This window comes from Perognathus longimembris, chromosome 8 (genome assembly GCF_023159225.1).
Source record: "Perognathus longimembris pacificus isolate PPM17 chromosome 8, ASM2315922v1, whole genome shotgun sequence".
NCBI lineage: Eukaryota > Metazoa > Chordata > Mammalia > Rodentia > Heteromyidae > Perognathus > Perognathus longimembris.
Window position 1 is genome coordinate 89731 of NC_063168.1, and position 13730 is coordinate 103460.

At 42.0% G+C, this 13730-nt stretch overlaps 1 protein-coding gene and 1 pseudogene across 2 annotated transcripts; both read right to left on the reverse strand.

Annotated features, from left to right (window-relative positions):
• Positions 1-599: 599 nt before the first annotated feature.
• On the reverse strand, positions 600-3157 carry LOC125356784 (annotated as a pseudogene).
• Positions 3158-3517: 360 nt separating this feature from the next.
• Mrpl30 (mitochondrial ribosomal protein L30) lies at positions 3518-13698 on the reverse strand. 2 transcript variants are annotated; one of them, XM_048352254.1, is made up of 6 exons: positions 13538-13695; positions 9394-9471; positions 6774-6854; positions 4556-4702; positions 3818-3891; positions 3518-3740 (listed from the first exon to the last, which is right to left on the reverse strand). In XM_048352254.1, the coding sequence occupies exons 2-6, from the start codon at positions 9442-9444 to the stop codon at positions 3611-3613; spliced, it is 483 nt and encodes a 160-aa protein (XP_048208211.1). In that variant the 5' UTR covers positions 9445-9471; positions 13538-13695; the 3' UTR covers positions 3518-3610. The 2 variants fall into 2 exon arrangements, with proteins under 2 accessions (XP_048208211.1, XP_048208213.1); XM_048352256.1 differs by lacking the exon at positions 6774-6854 and having other exon boundaries at positions 13538-13698.
• Between the last annotated feature and the right edge of the window lie 32 nt (positions 13699-13730).

The following is a 13730-nucleotide window of genomic DNA, read 5'->3' on the forward strand; positions in this document are numbered from 1 at the left end:
GCATTTCCCAGATAACTCTATCCTCATAAAACATTCAGGTAAAGGAGACACAATTTCCCTATCTGAAGGCTTTCATAATTCTATTGACCTTTACATTTCTTTGCTCTCTCAATCTGACTGTAGCCCATGCAAGGGCTTCATCAATGAGTTTTGATATCATATTACAAAGTCTCCCGTATTACAAAGTCCTGGGAACCCCAGCTCACAGACCTTTTGGCTCCATTAGATATTCAGCTTTGGATTCCTGGGGAGAATACCACCGAAAAGACTCTAGTGTTTTTTTTTTTTGGCCAGTCCTGGGCCTTGGACTCAGGACCTGAGCACTGTCCCTGGCTTCCTTTTGCTCAAGGCTAGCACTCTGCCACTTGAGCCACAGCGCCACTTCTGGCTGTTTTCTGTATATGTGGTGCTGGGGAATCGAACCCAGGGCCTCATGTATATGAGGCAAGCTCTCTTGCCACTAGGCCATATCCCCAGCCCCAGGAAATATGAATTTTAAGAGTATGGACATTAGTTAGGTATGCATTGGTTCACATGTTGTAACAAATGTACCATACTAATGTATAACGTTTACTCTGAATTAAAGGGATATATAAGGTTTCACCCAAATTTCCACAGAATTATTATCATTATATATTTACACAGAAGGCTTTAATTTGAAGTTACCTCTGGAAACCTCAAAATATATAAACTAGGAATTTTCATAATGGAATTTTACGCTTGGGAGTTGTTGCCTCAAAGTACTAGAAGAACAAAGGAGAAAATCACGTATCTAAGTAAGTCAAAGTGATAAAATATGTTTCTCATTTAAGACAATTCACTTAAAGATCAAAATAGCCAACACCTTTACTCCTCTCCCCCGGAAAACAAACAAACAAACTAGAAAGAACCTGTCTTAAGCTTTCAAAGGGGAAACAATGACTTTCAGAGTATACAAAGATCTGATATTTTTGCCAGTGATATGCTATCATTACAGAGTCCTAATGCTAAAATAAAAAAGCAGATGAGTGAGTAGTCGAAATAGACCTGCTCACACTTCAAATTCTGCTTTTACAGTGGGACATGGCTGAACAGATGAGACACAGACTCCCCATTATGTGTCCTTTGGATGGCCTCGGCCAGGATCATCGAAATGTCAATCACCTTAATCTTGGAGCAGTGTTTCATCTTGTCCTCTTGTGGAATAGTGTTGGTAACAACAACAGCTTCAAAGGCTGCATTATTAATTCTAGAAATAGCTGGCCCAGAGACGATCCCATGGGTAAGGATGGCATAAACTTTGGTGGCTCTGGCGGATAGTAGTTTATCTGCAGCATGGCACACGTGCCACACGTGTCAGCCATGTCATCCACCAGAATGGCCACTCGGTCCTTCACATCACCCACTAGAACCATCCGGTCCACTTCATTTGCTTTCTTCCTCTCTTTGTGGATCAAAGCAAATTCCACATTCAGCCTGTCTGCAATGGAAGTGACCCTTTTAGCTCCCCCTGCATCGGGGGAAACAATGATACAGTTCCTCCACTTGGTGATATTCTCCCGAATCGACTGCAGGACTGCTGGCTCCGCATATAAATTATCCACAGGAATATCAAAGAATCCCTGTATCTGAGAGGCATGCAGGTCCATGGTGATATGATCAGCCCCAGCAACTGAGAGCATGTTGGCCACAAGCTTTGCAGAAATTGGAGCACGGCTCTCTCCTACCTTGTCCTTTTTGTCTTGCCGGGCATATGGGAAACACGGGATCTCTATGACTGTGAATGTGCAAGTGTCTTTATCTTGACTTATCTGGGTAGCTGCTCAAGAGTGGTATTGTTGGGTAATAAGGCAGTTCTATGTTTATTTATTTATTTATTTTGGCCAGTCTTGGGGCTTGAACTCTGGGTCTGGGCACTGTCCCTGAGCTTCTTGTGCTCAAGACTGGTATTCTACCACATGAACCACACATCCACTTTCCAGCTTTTTGCTGATTAATTGGAAGTTAAGAGTCTCTCCAACTTTCCTGCCTATATTTGTTTTGAACCATGATCCTCAGATCTCAGCCTCCTGGGAGCTATAATTAGTTTGATCTACTAGCTTCTGCTTTCCTCAGCATAGCGTAATCCATAAGAACACGCTTTGTTCCTTCCGTGGGCGGGAGGTTAAAGCCGAGTGTTCTTTCATAGTTTGGAATTTGGGCATCTCCTCTGGAGAAGTGGGGAGAGGGGTCGGGGAGACGTATTCGATGGTCCATGAGTCTCAGCCGCGCAGAGGGCGGGCAGAAGAATTTATTACGATGACAAAGGTAGAAGGGGAAGGGCTTGGGGTGACTGACTGATTGGCTGACTGGGCTGCCCATCAGGTGATGTCATGAAACTTCCTCTGTGGGCGGGGATTACAGCCGCCCAAGAGCTGGGTCTCTGTAGAAGTCCCCGCCAAGATGGCACGCACGTGTTCGCCCCCCAGGGGCGGGGGCTTCTCTTCCTGTTACAGGCGGAAGGGGAGGGGACAGGCCAAAGCCAGCTGTGACCTCTTAAAGGCACAGCTGTTCCCAACAGAACTGTGCCTCAATTGGTAGAGCACTAGTCTTGACCAAAACATCTCAGGGGCATTACTCAGGTCCTAAGTTTAAGCCACTGGACCAGCACCAAATAAATAAATAAATATAATTAATCAATTAATTAATTACATAGAATTTAATATGCCTTATCCAGACACAGTACAATAACAAAATTCAGGCCCAGTTTGATCTAAAGTAATGCAATAAACATTATTTCTGATACTAAGATTAGGAATAATATGGATTCATGTGTCCATACAAATCAGCAGTATAGAGGCATGGAGCTGCAGCCAAGGCCATGCCAGTATCACATTCCAGGTGTCATACGTTTTCCTGCGTCACTATGATCTCTCTGGAAGACTAGGCTCCTGGAGGAAGGGAGATGTTTGCTTGGTTTGGGATCTGCTACAACACAGAGCAGAATTCAGTAAAGAGTCTCTTATGGTCTAGATATAGTTTGTTCCGCACATGTTCATGTGCTGAAGGATTGGTCCTTGATAGAATGGTATTGAGAAATTGTAGGATTTTTTAGAGGTGGGCCTAACGGAAGGTGACTAAGGGTTTTCCAGCAGGCCCATGGCATCATGGGACCGTCATATACAGTGCCATCGACCATGTTTTGACAGTGCAGGAGGCTAGAAGCAACTAGAGGTTGCCTGTGAACCAAACTCTGAGCCAAAATGAACTTCTTTTCCTTATAAAGAAACCAATCTCAGGTATTTTGTTATAACAATAAGAAATGGACTAAGATACGCCATAGAATTTGTGGTATTTAGTTAAATGGGGAAACAATATAAAAAGCCGACAATCATTATATGACAGTGGATCTAAATTTAGATATTCAAAGTGATTCTTGCCTATTCTGGAGTAAACTGTTAGGGGAAAAGGGAAGAGACCATTAGACCAAGTAATAGCACTAAAACCTTCAAGACTATGGAATAGTAAAAAGAATCATGGCAGCTTTCGTCAGTGAAAATGACTGGAATTTAAAACATACTTTAATGAGAATACTTTGTCATTGACTTTAGATGAAAGACACTTGCATTTCTAATCTGCAACTGTTGTGGCATCAGGACTCTGCTCCTTGCTCAACAGGCTTTAGATGCCACTGCACTACTAACTCTCCTGTGCTTTTGAGACAAGTGTTGGACATAGTCTCTTCTGTTGGAAGTCCTTGTGGCAGCTTCAGGGGCTTGATTCTGTAACATAAGAAAACTGGGTTTAGAATTACATGGGATAAGACATTTAAAAACTGCTGAGAAGATGAGCAACCAACCTTATCAAGTGCTTGACTACTTTCAATTTTGCATTCACCGAAGGAATGTTCTTGTGGACTTGAGGGGTATGTGCCTGTCAGCAAAAGGAACAATGATATGTGTCAATTTAAAAAGCACATGGTTCTGTTTTGGGAAAACGTTAAAAGAAATGCATATTTTCTCTAAATCAACTTAAAAGTATGTTAAATAATCACTTAAAGAAACAATAAACCTTGAAGGTGGTTTTTTTTGTTGGTCCTGAGGCTTGGGACATAGGCTTGAGCATTGTCCCTGGCTTCTTTTTGCTCAAGGCTAGCTCTCTGCCTCTTGGGCCACGGCGCCACTTCTGGCTTTTTTTCTATTTATGTGGTTCTGAGGAATTGAACCCAGGGCTTCATGCATGCTAGGCAAGTGCTCTACCACTAAGCCACATTCCCAGCCCCAACTTAAGTTTTTTTGTTTTTGTTTTTTGGTTTTTTTTGGCCGGTCCTGGGCCTTGGACTCGGGGCCTGAGCACTGTCCCTGGCTTCCTTTTGCTCAAGGCTAGCACTCTGCCACCTGAGCCACAGCGCCCCTTCTGGCCATTTTCCATATATGTGGTGCTGGGGAATTGAACCGAGAGCTTCACGTGTAGGAGGCAAGCACTCTTGCCACTAGGCCATATTCCCAGCCCCCAACTTAAGTTTTTAAAATATAAAATTAAAGCATAAAGTTTAAAGGAAATTTAAGTAATACTAATGACTAAAATAGTTATGTACCTTTTGTAATCCAAGCATCTTTATAATATCTTTTTCCCAATATGGACGTCTTTGTGTACTTTTTATTCTAGTAACAATGTGTAGCTTGTGAGGGTGCTGTGGATCCCCGCCATACTTTTCATGGTCTTCAGGTGAAGCCTGAAACACCTAGAAAGAATCACAAAACAGAAAAATTCTTTTGTACCTCCTTACACACACACCTTTACATTTCATTCTTCATTCAGAATCCTTATATAATCTTCAACCTCAAAGTGAACACTTCAACCAGTAGACTGATTCCTTAGACATAGTCTAAGAATTTCATGCTCTACGAAACTATCACACAGTTAAGGATCTTGTTTTTATAACCTGAAGCACAAAGCAGGCAACCACATGTACTAAAGAATTCAAATGCAAGGAATATGTAATAGCACCTTAGACGTAGCATCTTAGATGCACCTGAAAATCTGATCTAAAGTCCACTAAATTCAGAGATGCGCACATTTCAGGTTTTCAATCTAGTATACTAAACTCATATAGTCTATGCAAATCTTCTAAAATCTGGAAAACTTCAAAATCTGAAATTAAGGGCTAAGATGTTGAATCTTATTCTGTATATCTTGTAATAATTCTTCTAAAACCTGATAAGGATTCCCTTCCAAAAACCCAACTTCCCTCTCGGGTTTCACAAAGCTAAACATACTCTTTACTATACATTCCAGCAAGGGACTCCTAGGTATTTGCCCCATGAGTAGGAAGGTTAGTCCATACAAAGACCTTCACAAGAGTGTTCCTACAGCTTTACTGCTGTCTAAAATTGGAAGCAATTAAAGATACCCTTCAAGAGTTCCATGCATAAATATATGATGTGAATGACACACTGGAATATTATTCCACAGTAAGAAATAAGCCATGAAGAGCCTGGAAAGACCCTTCCTTATACATACTGTACTATTTCAATGGGATGATATTCCATAAGGCAAAATGACAGCTGGACACTGGGCACTCATATCTGTAATCCTGGCTATTCAGGAGGCTGAGAAATGAGGACCGTGGCTCAAAGCCAGCCTGGGTAGGAAAGCATGTGATTTATCACTAATTAACCACCAAAAAGCCAGAAGTGAGTTGTGGATCAAGTGGTAGAGCACTTGAGTTTAAGCTCCAGTAACAGTACAAAAAGCCAGAATTTGTGCTGTGGTTCAAGTGATAGAGTGCTAGCCTTGATCTAAAGAAGCTCAGGTTCAGTGCCTAGGCCCAGAGTTCACATCCCAGGACCAGAAGAAAAAAAAAAAAAAATGCATGGAATCTAAAGGATTAAAAAAAAAGCCACTGGGGCTGGGGATATAGCCTAGTGGCAAGAGTGCCTGCCTCGGATACACGAGGCCCTAGGTTCGATTCCCCAGCACCACATATACGGAAAACGGCCAGAAGCGGCACTGTGGCTCAAGTGGCGGAGTGCTAGCCTTGAGCGGGAAGAAGCCAGGGACGGTGCTCAAGCCCTGAGTCCAAGGCCCAGGACTGGCCAAAAAAAAAAAAAGCCACGGGCTGGGGATATAGCCTAGTGGCAAGAGTGCCTGCCTCATATACACGAGGCCCTAGGTTCGATTCCCCAGCACCACATATACAGAAAATGGCCAGAAGCGGCGCTGTGGCTCAAGTGGTGGAGTGCTAGCCTTGAGCGGGAAGAAGCCAGGGACAGTGCTCAGGCTCTGAGTCCAAGGCCCATGACTGGCTAAAAAAAAAAAAAAAAGCCACGGACAGCAATAAACTAAGAAATAATAACCTGTTTCTGTCAAAGACCAGCAGAATAGGTAAGAAAACCACTTTTGTTTATATTGGTTGACTGCCCACACTGGGGCTTGAACTCAGGGTTTAGTGTTCTGGTTTGGTTTTTCCCTCCCACAACTGGCACTCTATCATTTGAGTAACACTTCCACTTCCATTTTTTTACTAGTTAACTGGGATTAGATTCTCTTGGATTGTTTTGGGTTGTCAGGCTTGTTGATCCTCAAATCAGTCTCCTGAGTAGTTAGGGTTATAAGTGTGAGCAATGAGTGCCTGGTGATATTTTTTATTTGCAGTTATCCCTTTCATGAATCTAGTGTGTTTATTCTGTACTACCATCCATATCTATACACTATTTCACACTAAGAGTTTGAAAATACAAAACAGGTACCCTTTAAGATTAAAAAAAAAACACAGATCACATAAAAACAGAAATAGAAACCACATTTCCTACTTTATCTGGAATTCTTGATCTGGTAAATTTATGACGAATCCAATTTGTACCAATGAGAGACTCCACGCCTTTTGTCGCAGTCTAAAATAAGATATAAAGTATTTGTCCTTTTAGAACATCTTTTATCACAAATATGATATAAAAACATGTTGGCTTTTTATTTAGGAAATCTGTATTGTGCAGTAATCTATACTTACCGAACTTTAGGCCACAAAGTCTATTCTGACCTAACCTACAATCTATAGGTTTACCTAAGCTTAGTAAAAATGAACATATTCCATCTAACCACTGAGGTACTATAAAGCTAAGAGATTTCTAACCTTTTTTAATAAAGGGCTAGACAGTAAATACTTTCAGCCTTGGCACTACCGAGTGTCAATTCTCAAGACTTGACTCTGCTCACATAAAGAGAAAATAGTCAAAGTCAATCTGCATACAAATGTGTTGGGGATTCACGCTGCCCTCCAACCAGCCCTTGGACAGTGTGGGAGGGAGCCCCTCCCACCTTCCGGCCTCAACCTGAAGAGAAGCCAGCGGTCCCTGCCTCCTGGCTTGGCCTCTCGGCTTGGCCATGTGTCTAATGGCAGAGGCCCGGCCCTTGGGGGGCTGTAGTCCCCGCCCATAGAGGAAGTTCGTGACATCACCGTGACGGACATGGTCTTTAGCCTATGACTAGCCCTTTGGCCAGTCCCCCTCCTTTCCCGCCATTACCGCTATATAAACCCCCTCCTAATTAAATCCTGTGAGACCCGTTCAACCATCAGGCTGTTTCCCCGGAATTTTCTTCCTGTGTCTGACATGTGAGGGGGGCTGACGGGGAAGGGGATTTCGGCATTTCTCCTCAACTCAGCAAAGTCCACAAAGATACACCTTACTCCTTCTGCCGGTGGGAGGGATGGGGCTGAGTGTCTTTCATAGTTTAGAATTTAGGCGTCTCCCCTGGAGAAGTGAGGAGAGGGGGTCCAGAGCCCCCCGACACAAGTGGGCCTATGCGTCACTAAAACCCTGTTTATAAGATTAAGTGGCAGACTGGATTTGTCCTGAAGGCTATGATTTACTAATTTTTACTCTATTCAATATTCCATAATTCACCTTTGACAAAACAAACCCAAAATGAGATTCCAGTTCTCTTTTTAGTCCTAAGAATACCACCACAATGCAATTCTTCCTCACCTCATCCCTGTTCTATACTCTTACACTCCTATTCTTCTCCAGGTCTCGCCAACCTCATAACAGCAAGACTCTGTGCATGGGTGATAATCCTTACCTTCCAGCCTTCCCAGCATTGCTGAGATGACAGAAACAATTAGAAAAGAAGCAGAAAGATTAGGATGTGAAAGAAGACACATGTGGGCTGGGAATATGGCCTAGTGGTAGAGTGCTTGTCTCATATACATGAAGCCCACCTTGGGTTCGATTCCTCAGCACCACATATATAGAAAAGGCCAGAAGTGGTGCTGTGGCTCAAGTGGTTGAGTACTAGCCTTGAGCAAAAAGAAGCCAGGGACAGTGCTCAGGCCCTGAGTTCAAGCTCCAGCACTTGCAAAAGAAAGAAAGAAAGAAAGAAGACACATGAGACAAAGCTTTATAGCTTTGAAACATAACTCTCAGTTTCTGTGGCACCAAAGAGAAAACAATATTAATTCCATCATATTAATCTGAAGCAAAGACAATGTGACATTATCATCTATAGCCAGTAACAGGTCTATATCAAGGCCCAGTATGTACCTAGGTCTGTATCCAACCTGGTCCTTGGGGGGTCTATCAGTCTATACAGTTACATTTGTTAAAAGATCAATGAGAAGGAAATACATGCAAATAATAACCTGTCTTTCTTCTCTGGGAGCTTGCTTCTATTCCGTCTTACTATATTTTACTGCTTTTCTGTGAAAATTTCATTAATTAAAGGATTTCCCCTAAAACCTTAGTGGAAGATTAAGACTGACCAAAGGGAATCCATGGGAGCCACTTTTTTAAATTGGCATGTTCTCTAGAGAAATATCTTTTATGATTGAAAACCTTTAGGAAGAAAATAGACAAAACAAAAAGGAGGGCTGGGAATATGGCTTAGTGGCAAAAGTGCTTGCCTCGTATACATGAAGCCCTGGATTCGATTACCCAGCACCACATACATAGAAAACAGCCACAAGCTATGTGGCTCAAGTGGCAGAGTGCCAGCCTTGAGCAAAGAGAAGCCAGGGACAGTGCTCAGGCCCTGAGTCCAAGCCCCAGGACTGGCAAAAATAAATAAATAAATAAAAATAAATAAAATTTTAAAAATACCCTAAAAAATCTTTAAAAAACAAAAAGGGCAGCAGGTACAGTTTAATAGTGGAGCATCTGACTAGCATAAGCAAGACCCTTGGCTTAATCCCTAGGATGAAAAAACAACAAAACCTAACAAATTTTAACCCTCAATATTAAAAAAGACTAACATTTTAAAAGATTATACATAATATGTATATGTGTGTGTGTGTATATATATATATATGCATGTATATGAAAGTTTTGTAATTACAACCCCTCACCACCACCACCAAAAAAACACACAAACAAACAAACAAACAAAAAAAACCCACCTAAAGAATAGGGGAGGGAAAGAATTCTTGAACAGACATACCTGTAGTTGGCCTGGGGGTATCTGGACTACTGAGCGCAAAATCCCCGCCATAAAGGTAGTACTGTTCTCTTTAGAGGGCTGTGAGAAGTAGAAAGCAAACCCACCAGTCAAATATATTTTAACAGTGGACAGATTCCCCATGCTTTTCTGGCATTAAAACCACAGGTGGTAATAATATATTAACCACACCCATCTCCTTTAACTGGGAAGTGGGAGTTTTCTACTGCTTTAAACATCTTCAACACTGAGGGCAGATAAAGAATGCTTAAGGAAACACAGAAACTCCAACCTGAAAAAGATCCCAACTCATGTAGGTGACCACCCTCTTAACTTTATGCACAAGAAAAACAAATCTGAGAAAGTTCTCGTTTATCCAAGCCTATCAGGCTATCAAGAAGTTTGTGCAGATAGGCACTGGTAGCACATTAACTGTAATTTACAATTCAAGAGGCAGAGTATGTGCTCTAGAACCCAATTCTACATAGTCTAACCAAGTGCATTTTCACTAAGTCTTAACATCTTTCTGTTCAAAGGAGAGCTTATCCTTTTGCTAGTTTCTAAATCAATTCTTAACATACATGTACTGCTTCTGTAGTCCAAATGATTTTTATTTATTTAGCTTGACACAAAACAGCTGTAGTCCACTATGCTGATGTGTTCTGAGAGTAGAACAATTAGATTGACAAATTGTATTCTATCTGGAACAGGATACTTAATTTGTGTGCTTCAATTTTTTCTGTAGAAAAGAACATAATAGCTCATAGTACGTATTTTGGCAATAAGCTATTCTACAAAGAACCTGAGACAGTAACCCCTAATAAATAATATTTTTATTATTAAATTATAACATTATTATCAATTATTATTCTAGCTTACTGAAGCTTTGCAAGTTTCCCTTTTTTTGTGATGCAGATATAGCAGGGAGTTGTAAGAACCACCTTAGATGTTTTCTGAAAGACCTAGACCTCAAAGAAAAATTCAGAAATGCAACCAATCTAATACTAAATTATTTTACCATACTTCCTCCATATACTAAACTAGCTTATTTAGCTTCACACTTTCTTAAATCTTTCTCCTACTGCTGAGACTTCAATGAAATCCTCTGAACTATGCTTCTTGCTTCTAATCCCCTAGCAACATTTTTTTTCCATAACAGTAGTCACCTCACTGAAAGTTACTCTGACCCAAACCTTCCAGAAAGCCAGGTTTCTCACAGCTGAAGTAGGTTCCACCTAAGAAAGGCTACAGTAATACTTGGACACTGCATTAGAGGAAGAACTCATGTTCACTTTACCAGTGCCACTGATGGATATGGAAATAATTACCTATATGTAGGTATATACGAACTAGTTCTGTTAGCTGAAAAAACTTAAATCAATAGCATCACAGCATCCAAATTTGAGGTTTATTTTTGTGCTGGTCCTAAGGCTTGAACTCAGGACTGGGGCACTGTGCTTTCTTTTGCTCAAGGCTAGTGCTCTACACTTGAGCCACAACTCCTCCTGTCTTTTTGGGGGTTAAATGGAGATAAAAGTCTCTCAGACTTTCCTCCCTAAACTGGCTTTGAATCATAATCTTCAGATCTCAGCTTCTTGAGTAGCTAGAATCACAGGTGCAATTGGTATCTGGCCAAATTTTGGTCTTTAATAGCATTCCCTAATCAAAGGAACCAGGATTTTAAGAAATGGCTGACAATGCCTGGTGTATCTTGTAGTACCAGAACAACAAAGCAAAATGCCAGCAGTATGTTAAAGAGAGACTGAAGCAAAATGGAAAAACTTCCAACAGCAAACAACAACAAAAAAAAGTATTAGCTTATACTCTGAAGTACAAATAACCATACTGATATGACTAAGTACATATGTATATGTATTTTTTTTTTTTCAACTCATGGTCTTGGGCTTTCTAGGCAGGAACTCTATCACTTTTGCCAGGCTGTCAGTCCTTTCTGCTTTAGTTATATTTGAAAAGAATTTCACTTTTTGCCTGAGCAAAAATAGATTAACCCTTCGATTAATGCTTCCTACTCTAACCTGAGGCATAACACCATGTCTAGCATTTTCTGATGGGATAGGGATCTCTAGAATTTTTTTGGTGTTTTTTTTTTTGGCCAGGCTGGACCTCAACTGTGATCCTTCCAATCTTAGCCTTCTGAGTAACTACTTTACATTTCAGGCATAAGGCCACAGCATCCAGCTAAGTAAGCAGATTAAATTCATGAGTGAATTAAAAAATGCCATACAGAACAATTCTACATAATTGTGTGGGCTCTCTCCTTTCAAGGAAGTGTAGCAAAGCTATTTATCCCTTTAAGTGTGAGTTATGGTTAAAGACTTGCTCAAACAGGAAAGTACAGAAGAGAATGCTAACATTACCTCAGCCAGGCCATCAGGGTTAATTAGCATACAATGATAAAAATCAAGTGGATAACACATATATTCCATAGAATATGTAATGAAAATGTCTCCCACCCCCCTCTCATTCTACCACTTGAGCCACAGTGCCACTTCTGGCTTTTTGGGGTGGTTTACTAGAGATAAGAGTCTCATGGACTTTCCTGCCTGCTCTGGCTTTGAACCTTGATCCTTGGATCTATTACAGGTGTGAGGCAGCAGCTCCTGGCTCTTTCCCCCATTTTTAGGGGAAAACCAATTTACTCAGGACAACTTTGTGAAAAATACTTGACTAGTATATCCTCAAGTACCTAACTGCCTTAAAACTATCCAGGTCATCACAAACAAGAAAGGCATAAGAAACTAGTCGGGCTGGGGATATGGCCTAGTAGCAAGAGAGCTTGCCTCGTATACATGAGGCCCTGGGTTCAATTCCCCAGCACCACATATACAGAAAACGGCCAGAAGTGGTGCTGTGGCTCAAGTGGCAGAGTGCTAGACTTGAGCAAAAAGAAGCTCAGGGACAGTGCTCAGACCCCGAGTTCAAGCCCCAGGATTGGCAAAAAAATAAATAAATAAAATAAAAAATTACACTAATAATGAAAAAGAGGAATTAAAGAAAAAAATCTATTAAAAAAAAAAGAAACTAGTCAAGCGGCATCTGGAGGTTCTAAGGATTATCAAATGCAATGTGGTATCTTGGGTGGGATCCTAGAATACAAGAGGCATTGAGAAAAGCTAAGGAAATATGAATTTTTTTTTTTTTTTTGGCCAGTCCTGGGGCTTGGACTCAGGACCTGAGCACTGTCCCTGGCTTCTTTTTTTGCTCAAGGCTAGCACTCTGCCACTTGAGCCACAGCGCCACTTCTGGCCGTTTTCTGTATATGTGGTGCTGGGGAATCGAACCCAGGGCTTCATGTATACAAGGCAAGCACTCTTGCCACTAGGCCATATCCCCAGCCCCAGGAAATATGAATTTTAAGAGTATGGACATTAGTTAGGTATGCATTGGTTCACATGTTGTAACAAATGTACCATACTAATGTATAATGGTAATAAAAAGGGAAATTGTATATGGCATTTGTAGGAATTATCTTCACAACTTCACTGGGAATCTAATGGTGGCTCAAAGTTTGTTTATTAAAAAATTAAAACTCTGTGGTCTGGTAATGTTGTTTAGTGGTAGTGCTTGCCTAGAATGAATGAAGCCCAGGGCTCGATTCCTTAGTACCACATGAACAGAAAAAAGGCCAGGGATGGTGATGTGGCTCAAATCGTAGAGTGCAAGCCTTGAGCCCAGAGAAGCTCAGGGACAGAACCCAGGCCCTGAGTTCAAGTCCCAGGACTGGCCCCAAAATAAAATAATTACAACTCTGAACTACATAACCTGAGGGTAGGAATGGGAGAGGGAAAATAGGGGATAACACTGGAAGGGGTGACAATGAACAAGAAGCATTGTACTCATAACCTGATTTATGGAATAGTAACCACTTTGTACAATTACAGCATCACCACCCTATGAAAACTACCAGTGCCTCTCCATTTAATCACAATGAGAATCAAAGCCCTTGTCCCCACACCTCATTTCCCAAGCTGTCTCCCCCGGGGCTCCAAGCGCCAGGGCCCGACGAGCGCCCGGGCCGCTGGAGCCTGGGCCGAGATCCAGACGAGCAACCGCCAGGTTCCCGGGATCCTCCAACCCAAAGGCTGGGGAAACCCCGTCGGCGTCGGCCGTCTTCCGGGATACTCACTCAGGGTGAAGAATGCAGCATTTACAGAGCCCAGCGGGCCGCAAGTCCAACCGCCATTCCCCACCGAGGGGACGCCGAACAGAGGCCAGGCCGTGCGTGCCACGCTCGAGCCAGTCCGGGTCGCAGCAGCACACGCGGCCGTCGGTTCCGCGGCCGGCACTTCGGTTCCGGCCGAGCCCTCCCCTGCACTGAG